This window comes from Apteryx mantelli, chromosome 11 (assembly GCF_036417845.1).
Source record: "Apteryx mantelli isolate bAptMan1 chromosome 11, bAptMan1.hap1, whole genome shotgun sequence".
NCBI classification, from domain to species: Eukaryota; Metazoa; Chordata; class Aves; order Apterygiformes; family Apterygidae; genus Apteryx; species Apteryx mantelli.
In genome coordinates, this window is record NC_089988.1 from 13,582,142 (window position 1) to 13,596,994 (window position 14,853).

At 52.5% G+C, this 14,853-nt stretch overlaps 1 protein-coding gene across 1 annotated transcript; it reads left to right on the forward strand.

The window, feature by feature from the left end:
• The first annotated feature begins 484 nt into the window (after positions 1-484).
• LOC136993122 (olfactory receptor 14A16-like) lies at positions 485-1,444 on the forward strand. The gene has a single exon (XM_067303134.1). The coding sequence runs from the start codon at positions 485-487 to the stop codon at positions 1,442-1,444; it is 960 nt and encodes a 319-aa protein (XP_067159235.1).
• Positions 1,445-14,853: the final 13,409 nt, after the last annotated feature.

Consider the following 14,853-nt stretch of genomic DNA (forward strand, 5'->3'; position numbering starts at 1 on the left):
CTGTTTCCCTGCCTTGCTGGAGTGGCAGCTGGTGTGACTGATTCAGATACAGACACCTCTGATGAAGAGGCAAGGCTGGGGGAGATGAATCCTTCACAAGGGTCTTCTCCTTCAGACACAGCTGTATTCAGCTCTCATCACGGCAAACAGAGAAACTTCCCACTGGTACCTGGACCAAGTCCCCTGCTCCCACCTCCCATCCCCAGGTATCCCACCACATAGCAGGGTCATTTTGACACCTCCATTTACACCCCCCAGCAGAGCAGGACTGACTCCTCTGGAGACCATGGGCAGAGGCCCTGCTCCTCATGGCACCCTCAGGCAGTGTAAACAGAGCTGCAGAAAGGGAGCTGAGCGAAGGTAAAGGGCAGAGGAAAGGTGGGGGTTTCTATGAGAAACAGAGTGGGTTTGGCTCAGAGAAGCCTGCTCTAACTTGCCCCTGTCTTTTCCTCCTTGGACAGTCCACAAAGCCCCGAGGAAGCAAATGTCCAACGGCAGCTCCCTCAATGAGTTCCTCCTCCTGGCATTTGCGGACTCACGGGAGCTGCAGCTCTTGCACTTCCTGCTCTTCCTCGCCATCTACCTGGCTGCCCTCCTGGGAAACAGCCTCATCATCACAGCTGTAGCCTGCGACCACCACCTCCACACCCCCATGTACTTTTTCCTCCTCAACCTCTCTGTTCTGGACCTTGGCTCCATCTCCACTACAGTCCCCAAATCCATGGCCAATTCTCTGTGGGACACCAGGGCCATTTCCTATTTAGGATGTGCTGCCCAGGTCTTTTTCTTCTTTTTTTTATTTGCATCAGAGTTTTATCTCCTCACTGTCATGGCCTATGACCGCTTTGTTGCCATCTGCAGACCCCTGCACTATGGGACCCTCATGGGCAACAGAGCTTGTGTCAGAATGGCAGCAGCTGCCTGGGCCAGTGCATTTCTCAATGCTCTCCTGCACACTGCTAATACGTTTTCGATACCACTGTGCCTAGGCAATGTCGTGGACCAGTTCTTCTGTGAGATTCCCCAGATCCTCAAGCTCTCCTGCTCAGACTCCTACCTCAGGGAAGCCGGGTTTGTTGTGGTTACTAGCTGTTTATCTCTGGGGTGTTTCATTTTCATTGTGCTGTCCTATGTGCAGATATTCACTGCTGTGCTGAGGATCCCCTCTAAGCAGGGCCGACACAAAGCCTTTTCCATGTGTCTCCCTCACCTGGCTGTGGTCTCCCTCTTTCTCAGCACTTTAATGTATGCCGTACTGAAGCCCCCCTCTGTTTCCTCACCTGCTCTGGATCTGGCACTCGCTGTTCTGTACTCGGTGGTGCCTCCAACTCTGAACCCCCTCATCTACAGCATGAGGAACAAGGAGCTCAAAGATGCCCTGAGGAAAGTGATTTCATGGACATTTTTCAGCAGAGGTAACATTGCCATTGCTCTCCACAAATGACTCCCACTGTGTCCCGTACCAGGACTGGGCTTTGTTTGTTGACTTTATTTTTAGTATGACTATTATTACTTTTGTTATTATTATTTGTCACCATGTTGCTACACAAATGTTTGGGTTCATTCCACCTTCACTGAGACTACTTTGTCTCACCTGGTGCCCATATAAGGTTTTTTCTAACAGTGGGTCAGAGCTGACTCCCTCACAGTATCTCTGTAATAAAGTCGGTTCTTGCAGGTGCAGTGCCTGAAGGCTGGGCTCTTCCTCCAACGCTGCTGTCCCTTATGTCATGTCTCCAGCACATTTTCTTGAAACAATCTCGCCCACCCTGCATGCTGGTCCTCACCCCAAAAGTCACCCCCAGACAAGGCTCCATGTCCAGGTGGGGGACTGGATGTCCAGCTGTGAGCCCTGGGAGGACGAGGCCTCTGCTGGTTCCTCTGCAGAGCTGGCAGGGAGCATGCAGAGGAGGTCCTGGGGCCGTTTACTGGGCCTGTAGACCATCCTCTTCCCATGGAGGCCCTCAAGCAGGGTGATTCAGGGAAAGATCCAGCCCAGCTTGTTGTTGCATGAACAGAGAGGAGAAACTGCCCCAGGAAACTCCTCACACACCCAGCCTCTCATACCCACTATTTCCAGCACTGTCCATTCACCATGGTCCTGGTGAGGGGCGATCTTTGTATGTGATCAGCTGTCTGCCTGCTGGGCTCAGCACCTGTATGGGGGAAATGGCCAGCCCTGCCTGGTCTCTCTGTGGGCTCAGACCTCATCAGACCCTGGAGCATGGCCTTCTGCTAACCCTGAGGGGACAGGATCAGGGCTGGGCAGGGACTGGGGACTGGTGGAAGGCTGCCAGGCAGGAGGGCTGAGGGGGATGGGGCACCAAGGGCTGTCATGGGGACCATGATGGTGGGATATTTCCCCACTCTAGAATGCACCCTGTCCTGTGCAGTGCCTGCAGAGTGGGGCCGTGGGGACACGTGCAGGGCAGCAGGGCTGGGTCAGTGGAGGGATGAGGCACAGATGGGAACCACAACACTCCAGAAGCTCCCAGCTGTCATGGAGGCGACTCGCTGCTGCTAGCAGGGTTGGTGGTTTCTCAACGGCTAGAGCTACCAGCACCACCTGTCAGGACTCCCAGACCCAGCACAGATGGCCAGTGCCATGCACTGCAGCTCACAGTGCCCCTGATCCTGTGTCACTGTCTTCTCTCAGGAGCACCGCTGGGTGCATCACTCCCTGCGAGGGTGTGGAGAGGAGCTGTTGGTGGTCTCCTCTTCACATGCCTACTGTTCCCAGCTCTGCCCTGGTGTCAGACCATAGGCTCTGTCCTGGGTCATGTTAGGTCTCCATATGTTCTCATCTGAGACATGTAGGGACCTGCAGTGCATAGGTCTGCTTGGAGCTGGCCACCACAGCCCGCCTGCGTGCTCCCAGCAGACCCCAGCAAGGCTGTGCTTGGAGGTGAGGCTGTGATCATCCTGAGTCAAAGTTGGTGGGATGGTCTCACTGGGGGCCAAGTGGAGGAAAGGACAAGAGGCAACAAGGAGTAGATGCGGTAAGGGAAATTCCAAAAGAGTTTAATGAAAAAATAAAGAAAAAACCATGGTAGTTGAGTAGCACTGGGGCAGGGGACAGGAAATCTTTAAAAACTCTCCTGGAGAAAGCACCTACCAACCTGATCTAACTGTCAAGTTAGCCCCATTCAGAGCAGATCGTGGTCCTGCAGATCTCCAGCAGTCCCTCCCAACCCAAATGCTCTAGGAGAAAGGGGCTGGAAGGCAGAGTGATGGCAGGGGACACTGTTGTGGGGTTGAGGCCTTGCAGGCATTTGTACTGCCTGGTCAAGCCTGTCCTCAGAGTGACACAGTGAGCGACTTCATCCTCAGAAGGAGTCTCTGCTCCATGGGCAACAGGAGTCAAACCAGTGCAGGGAAACTACAGAGAAGTTCTCAGGAACACACCAGACATTCAGCCCCTTCAACTGCTGAGGTGTCCCCAGACCGGTGCTTTGCATCCAGGGTCTTAAGGGCTGAGAAATCTTTAGAGCCAGAGCAGATCGCAGTCCCTTCCCCTGGACTCACAGGTTACAGGGCATCAGCAGAGCTGTACTGGCTGCAGGGAGGGAATCACTGCCCAGGGCATGAGCAGATCCCCCTCTGACCTCCCCTCTCTCTTCACCCCCTGGAATAGAGACTGTGTTTCCTGTGTTGGCCCTCTCTGCTGGGCTGTATTCCCAGCTGGAGGGGACGCAGGCTTCACAAAGGGGAAATGCAAGAGAGCCCAGTGTCATCTAGAGGAGCGGGGTCCCACCACACCTGCTGGATGGCCAGGGCTGCAGGCTGCAGACCCCACTCTGTTCCTTGAAGACCTCCTGCCTGTGGCTGCAGGGTGCCCAGCTGCAAGGCAGGCATGCCTGGCGGTCTGGTGCCATTGGGGTGGTGGCCTTTGGACCAGCCTCTGTCTGTAAGGGACTCAGGAGCTTCTCTGCCTCCATGTCAGTGGCAAAGTTCATGTCCCAGCTTCTTCTCTGTGGAGAGCTGAGGATTTGATTCTCTGGAGAAGGGGAAAAAGGAAAGCCTTTTGTCCATGGGACTTGTACCACCCTGTCAATCCTCTACTGCCTTCTCCTTCTCTGTCATCCCAGCAGTCCTTTCGCAGGGGCATTCCTTGGTTTCTGACCCTCTACCTGACCTTGCTTTGAGCAGCACATTGCACTACAGGCCTCCTGTGGTCCCTTCAAGTTGAACTACCCTGAAAGCCTATGATCTCAGGCCCCATTTCAGGCACAGGGCATATGTCTCTGGGACAGGAGTCCTTTGTGCTTTATGTGACCATCTAAAAGAAGGCAAGTGAACACCACCTCCTCCCCGTTGCCTGTAAGGGCAGCCTGGGAGGCACTGAATCAGGCATATCTACATTACAATGGAAATTCTTTGCATTATATTCAACCATCCATTGCCTGGATCCCCCCAGTGGTGAGGGGAGAGCAGCAGGCTTTTCTGAGGTGTGATTTCTGTACCTCTGTAGTTCATGCCTCTAAGTAGATGGTGCCACCCTCCCCTTGGTTTCTTGCCTGAAGCTCAGGCTGGATGGGGATGTGAATGTGGAGGTTGCAAGTCACTGCAGTGACCATGAGATGGTGGAGAGGTAAGAGGAATAACAGAGTCAGCACCTGGACTTCAGCAGAGAGGATTTCATCTTGTTTGGGATGGAGTTAGGCAAGCCAAAGCTCAGCTGGAGCTATAGCTAGGAAAGGATGGGGAGGGTAACCTGAAGGGCTTCTGTAAGGACGTTGGCAGTACAAGGCAGCAACACAAGGAAAACGTGGTGTCCCTGCTCAGTGGGGCAGGGGACGTAGTGACAAAGAGAGGGGAAAGGCTGACGAGCTCATTGCCTCTTTTCCCTTGTCTTTTCCTGGTACTGTCTACTGCCAGGCCTCCCTGGCCCTCGAGTCCTCTGGCAGCATACGTGTTAACAAAGCCTCACCCAAGGGGGACGAAGATGCAGCTGGGGAGGACTTTTGCCCAGGGGGCGCATACAAGTACATGGGACCAGATGGGAAGCACCCCAGGGTGCAGGGAGAGGTGCCTGGAGTCACTGCAGTGCTGCTCCCAATTGTCTATGAAATGTCATGGTAATCAGGGAGGTTCCTGAAGACTGGGAAAAGGCACACATCTCGGCCATTTTGCAGAAGGGCAAGAGGGAGGATCTGGGGAACGACAGGCTGGTCCTCTTCATCTCAGTCCCTGGGAAGGTGATGCAGCAAATCCTCCTGGAAACCATCTCCAAGCATAGGAAGGAGAAGGCCTGGAAGAGGCAGCATGCGTTGACCAAGGGGAAAGGGAAACCATGCCTGACCAACCTGATTGCCTTCTACCATAAGATGAATGGCTTTGTGCACAAGGGGAAAACAGGGGCTTTTGTGAACCTTCACTTTAGCAAGCCTTGGACCCAGTCCCCCAGAATCTTGTTATAGGCAAATTGTTGAGCTCAGCCCTGGATCAATGGACCAGAAGGTAGGTGGGAGACTGGATGGGCCATCAGGCTGAAACGCTGTGATCACTGGTACAAGTTCCAAGTGGCTTGTGGTTACTAGTGGCATCCCTCAGTGATCAACATGTGGGGCAGGACTGCTTAACATCTTGATGAATGGTCTGCACAGTGGATGGAGCGCACTCTGAGCACCCTTGTGGACAATGCATAAGTGGGGGGAGCCCCTGGGCAACCTCATCTAGTTCCCTCTGCATTGACCAGGGCGGCTGGGAATAGATGACGTCCAGAGGTCTCATCCACCCTAAGTGCTGGGATTGAGTGAATAATTCCCTGGAGCGTTCTGTAAAGAGAGAAGAGGCCGAGGGAGAAGAAAGGCCAGAGAGGCAGAAGAAGAGAGCTGAAACATGACAGTTTAAATAAAGTAGTTCCTCCGAACAAAGTTTCTCCATTCCGAGTGTTGGTAGCAAATGTATTTTGATTAATAATGTGTGTATATACATACACACATACATATATATATACTCGCATAGACAGGCTAATTCCTGCAGTGCATGAACATGGTGCTGCCAATTAATAAAAAAGAAAGAAAAGATATTTGGCAGTGGTAAAAACTGTGTGAAGTTTTGGAAGCAAGGATTTCTTGTCTATTGTTGCAGTGAGTTATTTTTTGAGAAGATCTCAACTTAGGACTAGGATCTCCTTTTGGGGCTTGGTTCATTTGACCACAGAGAGAGGCTATTGCTGCCTGAGATGCCCTGGGGTAGCTGTGTTGCCATGTGGTGCAGGAAATTTTGAAGGCGGCTCCTGCAGGACCTTAGCTTGTCATTAGGAAAGGTATCTCAAAACAACTCCATTGAGACAACTTAGTTCCCTCTTTGGACAAGAAAGGGAAGTGCAGAGAACTGGATTTGACAGAGACATCTGCACTGAGGGTGTCTGGCCTGGGGTGAGATCATCCTCCTCCTTGTTCTCAGTGAGCTCCCTTCTTACTCCGTTCTATGTGTCCTGCCTAGTTAAGAGATGGGAATCGGGGCTTCCAGAGTCGGACATTTCCACCTCTTGCACATAACCATCCTCTGATGCGGCAATTTGTAATGCTGGAATCAGTCTTCCTTCAGTGCTTAGAGAAGGCCCACTGGTGATTATTTTAGTCTACTTCAATGAACATGATGAAAGAGTGGAAATCTTCAGGAGGGGTATTAATCTGGGGAGAAGAAATCTTGATCTGCCCTTGACCTTGTGTTTCCCCTGCTCTATTTGGCTGTGGATAAAATCTCAGTGCTCTCTCACATATTTCCACATGTCCTGATTAAACTGGTCATTTCTAAAGGCATCTTTGCATCAGACTCTCTGGACATATGCAATTTCCATAGTTTCCCAGTTTTCCTTTTCCCCTTGCTCTTTATCCTTTCAGGTACCTCCCAACTCTACATTTGCTGCTCTGAGATGCTGGGAGTCTAAAGCTTGCCTCTTCTTTCAGCAGTCTCCTTGTCTCTTTAGCCACCCCCTTTGTTGTGTTTTGGTCTATCCCTTCCAATATATCTGTCGAAAACATTTCAAGGAATTTTATTAATTGTGGACAGTGGACCTCACTGGAGGCAGCTTGGACTTGGATACAGTTGAGGAGTGTCTTGTATCTTTTATTAAGCTGTTCCAAATTTTATTTTTGTTCGTTTGCAATTAAGACAAACCCTTCTGTGTCTGCTTGCAGCTAGTTTTCTAAAGGAAAGCAGGAGGGAATCAGTGGCGCAGAGTCTAGTTGGAGGCCTGTAGCTAGCAGTGTCCCCCAGGGGTCAGTCCTGGGTCCAGTCTTGTTCAACTTCTTCATCAATGACCTCAATGAAGGGATAGAGTGCACCCTCAGCAAGTTTGCTGACGATACAAAACTGGGAGGAGTGGCCAATACACCAGAGGGCTGTGCTGCCATTCAGAGAGACCTGGACAGGCTGGAGAGCAGGGCAGAGAGGAACCTTATGAAGTTCAACAAAGGGAAGTGCAGGGTCCTGCACCTGGGGAGGAATAACCCCAGTCACCAGTACAGGTTGGGGGTTGACCTGCTGGAAAGCAGCTCTGCGGAGAAGGACCTGGGAGTGCTGGTGGACACCAAGTTAAGCATGAGGCAGCAATGTGCCCTTGTGGCCAAGAAGGCCAATGGTATCCTGGGGGGCATCAGGAAGAGTGTTGCCAGCAGGTCGAGGGAGGTGATTCTCCCCCTCTCCTCAGCCCTGCTGAGGCCACATCTGGAGTACTGCATCCAGTTCTGGGCTCCCCAGTACAAGAGGGATGTGGCACTACTGGAGCAAGCGCAGCGAAGGGCTACAAAGATGATTAGGGGACTGGAGCATCTCTCTTATGAGGAAAGGCTGAGAGAGCTGGGCCTGTTTAGCCTGGAGAAGAGAAGGCTGAGAGGGGATCTTATTAACGTGTACAAGTATCTGAAGGGAGGGTGTCGAGAGGATGGGGCCAGACTTTTTTCAGTGGTGCCCAGTGACAGGACACGAGACAATGGGCACAAATCGAAACACAGACAATTCCATCTGAACATGAGGAAAAACTTTTTCACTGTGAGGGTGACAGAGCACTGGAAGAGGTTGCCCAGAGAGGTTGTGGAGTCTCCTTCTCTGGAGATATTCAAAACCCACCTGGACGCGATCCTGTGCAACGTGCCCTAGGTGACCCTGCTTGAGCAGGGGGGTTGGACTAGATGATCTCCAGAGGTTCCTTCCAACCTCAACCATTCAGTGATTCTGTGAATTAGCCTGTCTATGCGAGTGTACATGCATTTAGGCACACATTATTCATCAAAAAGCATTTGCTACCAACACTCGGAATGGAGAAACTTTGTTCGGAGGAACTACTTTATTGAAATCAACATATTTCAGCTCTCCTGCCTTTCTCTCCTTTCTTCTTCCTCAGCCTCTTCTCTCTTTACAGAGCACTCCAGGGAAAGATTCACTGAATCACAGCACTTAGGGTGGACGAGACCTCTGGACATCACCTAGTCCCAGCCACCATGGTCAATGCAGATGGAGCTAGATGAGGTTGCCCAGGGGCTCCCCCCACTTATGCATTGTCCACAAGGGTGCTGAGAGTGCGCTCCATCCACTGTGCAGACCATTCATCAAGATGTTAAGCAGTCCTGCCCCACATGTTGATCACTGAGGAATGCCACTAGGAACTGGCTGCCACTTGGAACTTGTACCACTGATGACAGCGTTTCAGCCTGATGGCCCATCTAATCTTCCACCTGCCTTATGGTCCATTGATCCAGGACAGAGCTCAACAATTTGCCTCTAAGGAGACTCTGGGGGACTGTGCAAAAGGCCTGGCTAAAGGGAAGGTTCACAAAATCCCCTGCTTTCCCCTTGTGCACGCAGGCATTCATTTTATGGTAGAAGGCAATCAGGTTGGTCAGGCATGCTTTCCATTTCCCCTTGGTCAACGCATGCTGCCTCTTCCAGGCCTTCTCCTTCCTATGCTTGGAGATGGTTTCCAGGAGGATTTGCTCCATCCCCTTCCCAGGGACTGAGATGAAGATAACCAGCCTGTCGTTGCCCATACCCTCCCTCTTCCCCTCCTGGAAAATGGCCGAGATGTTTGCCTTTTCCCAGTCATCAGGAACCTCCCTGATTACCATATTTCATAGACAATTGGGAGCAGTGTTGCAGTGACTCCAGCCACCTCTTCCTGCATCCTGGGGTGCTTCCTGTCTGGTCCCAGGAACTTGTGTGTGCCCACTGGGCAAAAGTCCTCCCCAGCTGCACTGTCCTCTACCATGGGTGAAGCTTTGCTAACACAGATGCTGCCAAAGGACTTGGCGGCCAGGGAGGCGTGGCAGTAGACAAGACCAGGAAAAGACAAGGTAAAAGAGGCAATGACTTCCTCAGCCTTTCCCCTCTGTTTGTCACTATGTCCCCTGCCCCACTGAGCAGGGAGAACACATTTTCCTTGGATGGCTGCTTTGTGCTGCCAGCGTCCTTACAGAAGCCCTTCAGGGTATCTCTTGCTAGATCCAGCTCCAGCTGAGCTTTGGCTTGCCTAATTCCATCCCAAACAAGATGAAATCCTCTCTGCTGCAGTCCAGGGTGGTCATTCTGTTATTCTTCTTACCTCTCCACCATCTCATGGTCACTGCAGTGACTTGCAACCTCCACATTCACATCCCCATCCAGCCTGAGCTTCAGGCAAGAAACCAAGGGGAGGGTGGCACCATCTACTTAGAGGCATGAACTACAGAGGTACAGAAATCACACAACAGAAAAACCTGCATTTCTCCCCTCACCACTGAGGGGATCCAGGCAATGGATTTTCAAGTGGTTAAAGGTGGATGCAAAGAATTTCCAGCATAATGTAGATATGCCTGAGGCAGTGCCTCCCAGGCTGCCCTTACAGTCAACAGGCAGGAGAAGGTGTTCACCTTCCTTCCTTTAGATGGTCACATAAAGCACAAAGGACTCCTGTCCCAGAGACATTTGCTCTGTGCTTGAAATGGGCCCTGAGATCATCGGCGTTCAGGATAATTCAGGTTGAAGGGACCACAGGAGGCCTGTAGTGAAACGTGCTGCTCAAAGCAGGGACAGATAGAGAGTCAGAAACCAAAAAATGCCCCTGCCAAAGGACTTCTGGGGGTGATAGAGCAGGAGGAGACAGTAGAGGGTTGATGGGGTGATCTCTTGGAGAAAAGGCTTTCCTTTTTCCCCTTCTCCCAAGAATGAAATCCTCAGCTCTCCACAAAGAAGAAACTGGGACGCGATCTTTGCCACTAACATGGAGCTGGAGAATCTCCTGAGTCCCTCACTGACAGAGGCTGGTCCAGAGACCACCACCCCAATATCACCAGAGCCCCAGGCATGCCTGCCTTGTTGCTGGGAACCCTGCAGCCACAGGCAGGAGGTGTGCGGGGAACAGAGTAGGGCCTGCAGCCCTGGCCACCCAGCAGGTGTGGTGGGACCCTGCTCCTCTAGATGAGACTGGGCTCTCCTGCATTTCCCCCATGTGAAGCCTGCATCCCCTCCAGCTGGGAATACAGCCCAGCAGAGAGGGCCAACACAGGAAACACAGTCTCTATTCCAGGGGGTGAAGAGAGAGGGGAGGGCGGAGGGGGATCTGCTCATGCCCTGGGCAGTGATTCCCTCCCTGCAGCCAGGACAGTCCTGCTGATGCCCCGTAACCTGTGAGTCCACGAGATGGGACTGCGATCTGCTCTGGCTCTAAAGATTTCTCAGCCCTTCAGACCCTGGATGCAAAGCACCGGTGTGGGGACACCTCAGCGGTTGAAGGGCCTGAATGCCTTGTGTGTTCCTGAGAACTTTTCTGCATTCTCCTGGCACTGCTTTGACTCCTGTTGCCCATGGAGCAGAGACTCCTTTTGAGGATGAACTCGCTCACTGTGTGACTGAGGACAGGCTTGACCAGGCAGTACAGATGCCAGCAAGGCCTCAAAACCACAACAGTGTCCCCTGCCCAGGACTCTGCCTTCCAGCCCCTTCCTCCTAGAGCATTTGGGTTGGGATGGACCACCAGAGATCTCCAGGACCACGATCTGCTCTGAGCTGGGCTAACTTGACAGTTAGATCAGGTTGTAGGTGCTTTCTCCAGAAGAGTTTTCAAAGATTTCCTGTCCCCTACCCCAGTGCTACTCAACTACCATGGTTTTTTCTTTATTTTTTCATTAAACTCATTTGAAATTTCCCTTACTGCATCTTCTCCTTGTTGTCTCTTGTCCTTTCCTCCACTTGGACCCCAGCCAGAGCATCCCATCTGCTTTGACTGAGGAGAATCACAGCCTCACCACCATGCACATCCTTGCTGGGATCTCCTGGGACCACGCCAACAGGCCGTGGTGGCCATCTCCAAGCAGAGCTATGCACTGCAGGTCCCTATGTGGTCTTAGATGAGAATGTATGGAGACATAACATGATCCAGGGCAGAGCCTGGGGGCCAATGCCAGGGCAGAGCTGGGGTAGCAGGCATGAGAAGAGAAGACCTCCAGCAGCTCCTCTCCACACCTGGGCAGGGAGTGATGCACCCAGCAGTGCTCCTAAGAGAGGATGGTGACAAAGGACAGGGGGCACCATGAGCTGCTTTGCTGGGAGACCATCTGTGCAGGGTCTGCGAGTCCTGACAGGTGGTGCTGGTGGCTGTAGCCCTTGAGAAACCCACAGTCTTGCTAGCAGCAGCAAGTCCCCTCCATGACCGTTGGGAGCTTCTGGAGTGTCATGGCTCCCATCAGCACCCCATCCCTGCACTGTCCCAGGCCTGCTGCCTTGCATCTGGCCCCATGGCCCCACTGTACAGGCATCACACAGGACAGGGTGTGTTCTGGGGTGGGGAAACATCCCCCCAACATAGTCCCCATGATAGTCCTTGGTGCCCTGTCTCCCTCAGCTCTCCTGCCTGACAGCCTCCCACCAGCCCCCAGACCCTGCCCAGACCTGATCCTTTCCACCGGGATCAGCAGAAGGCCATGCTCTGGGGTCTGATGAGGTCTGAGCCCACAGAGAGGCCAGGCAGGGCAGCCACTGCCACCACACACGTGCTGAGGCCAGCAGGCAGATAGAGTGGGTTACACTCAGAGATCACCCCTCTCCAGGACCACAGGGAATGGCCAGTGCTGGAAATGACTGGTATGAGGGGCTGGGTGTGTGAGGAGTTTCCTGGGGCAGTTTCTCTTCTCTGTTCATGCAGCAACAAGCTGGGCTGCATCTTTGCACTGAGGCACCCTGCTTGAGGACCCCTTGGGAGGAGGATGGTCTAAATGCCCAGCAGATGGCCCCAGGACCTCCTCTGCATGCTCCCTGCCAGCCCTGCAGAAGACCCAGCAGAGGCCTCGTCCTCCCAGAGCTCACAGCTGGACATCCAGTCCTCCAGCTGGGCAAGAAGCCTTCTCTGGGGGGGAGAACTTTTGGGGTAAGGACCACCACACAGTGCAGGCAAGATTGTTTGAAGGAAATGTGCTGGGGACATGGCATAAGGGACAGCAGCTTTGGAGGAAGAGCCCAGTGTACAGGCACTGCACCTGCAAGAACCTACTTTATTACAGAGATACTGTGATGGAGTCAGCTCTGACCCAGTGTTGGACACAACTTTATATGGGCACCAGCTGAGACAGAGCAGTCTCAGTAAAGATGGAATGAATCCAAGAATTTGTGCAGCAACAGGGTGACAAATAATAATAAAAACAGTAATAATAGTCATAAAAACAAACAAAGAAACAAAGCTCAGTCCTGGTACGGGACACAGGGGGAGTCATTTGTGGAGAACAATGGCAATGTTACCTCTGCTGAAAAGGTCCATGAAATCACTTTCCTCAGGGCATCTTTGAGCTCCTTGTTCCTCATGCTGTAGATGAGAGGGTTCATTGCTGGAGGCACCACCGAGTACATAACAGCCAGCACCAGATCCAGAGTTGGGGAGGAGAGGGAGGGGGGCTTCAGGTAGGCAAATATGTCAGTGCTGACGAACAAGGAGAACACGGCCAGGTGAGGGATGCACATGGAAAAGGCTTTGTGACGACCCTGCTCAGAAGGGATTCTCAGCACAACAGCGAAGATCTGTACGTAGGACAGCACAATGAAAACAAAACACCCAAAGGCTACACAGGCACCAACCACAATGAGCCCAACTTCGCTGAGGTAGGAGTCTGAGCAGGAGAGCTTGAGGATCTGCGGGATTTCACAGAAGAACTGGTCCACTGTGTTGCCTTGGCAGAGTGGTATGGAAAATGTGTTAGCAGTATGCAGCACAGAATGGAGAAAACCACTGCCCCAGGCAGCTGCTGCCATTCTGACACAAGCTCTGCTGCTCATGAGGGTCCCATAGTGCAGGGGTTTGCAGATGGCAACAAAGCGGTCATAGGCCATGACAGTGAGGAGATAATATTCTGCTGAAAATAAGAAGACAAACAGAAAGACTTGAGCAGCACATCCTGAGTAGGAAATGGCCCTGGTGTCCCACAGGGAATTGGCCATGGATTTGGGGACAGTGGTGGAGATGGTGCCAAGGTCCAGAACAGAGAGGTTGAGAAGGAAGAAGTACATGGGGGTGTGGAGGTGGTGGTCACAGGCTACGGCTGTGATGATGAGGCCGTTGCCCAGGAGGGCAGCCAGGTAGATGCCCATGAAGAGTGAGAAGTGCAAGAGCTGCAGCTCCTGCGTGTCTGCAAATGCCAGGAGGAGGAACTCATTGAGGGAGCTGCTGTTGGACATTTTGCTATCTCCGGGCATGGGGGACTGTGCAAAGAAGAAAAGACATTGAGAATTTAGTAGTTCTCATACAAGCCCTCACATTGCCTCTCCCTTTACTGAGAGGACCTTTCGGAGGAAAGTTCCTTTGCTTGAGCTCCACTTTCCCCTGGCTGAGTGTGCTGTGAGGAACAGGGTCCTCTGCCCATGGGCTCCGGAGCAGTCAGTCCTGCTGTAAAGCAGTAGGCAGAGGGGAATGGGGGTGACCAGCTCTGACATTCACACAATTTCTGTCAGGTGAAATCCACTCATCATAAAATGGCTTTTCAGCATCTTCACTCTGAATTCTAAAGAATGAGGTTTGAGGAACAGTTTCAGGGATTTTTTATTTTCTTTCAGATGTTGTTGTCACCCCTGGGGAGTGTTCCTCCAAGGTAGAAATCCTTGGCATTTCTACTGTGTCATGAGAGAAAAGCATCCACTGTCATTCTTGCAGAGCGAGGCCAGCTACTCTGTCTATTAGTCTCATTCCCAGCTGGCCGGTGCTTGCAACTCTTTCAGCTGGAGGATGATCACACTCATATATGTTGCCCTAGAAAAAAACAGCCCCCAGTTTCAAAGTGCACAGCTCCAAACTTCTCGCCCTTTCTCTGGGCACCTGACGGAGCTCTCCACACTCCCCTTCTAGCCAAGCACACACAGGGCTCTTTTCAGATGCCCACATACAGCCTCCCACCACCAGCTCCATACTCTCACCATCTCTGCCCCTTCCTCATGGGTCTCTCAGATATCACAGAGGTGCTATGAGACAGCAGTGCCTTTCTAGAGGGCAGCATGCAGCCTGGCAGGACACCACAGGGAAACGGTCAAAGGAACCTTAGGACTGAAGATGGGCTCTCCTTTCAGGAGAATCCGCTCATTTCCCAGCCCCACAGACTGCATTTCCTGGAGCTCCACAGTTTAGAAGGGGGCTGGGGCAACGTCATTCCCATGCAGACCCCTCTGCCGCACAACTTGTAGCATCCATGTCTGAACTGCAGCTGACACTTCCCACCCCGGAGAGCCCAAGAACAAGAACAGGAGCAGCATGGACAGGAGGGGAAACAAGGAGCAGCACCATGATCCTGCTGCCAAGGGAGGCAAGAAGAGAGAAACAGAAGGGAACTCAGGAAAGCCTTCACCTTTACCAGCTAGGCATGCCACCTCACAGGCAGTGACACCGCAGGGCAGACA

What these genes read in the sequence shown, in the direction of transcription:
- LOC136993122 (XM_067303134.1), top strand. Translation starts at nt 485, where the DNA reads ATGTCCAACGGCAGCTCCCTCAATGAGTTCCTCCTCCTGGCATTTGCG.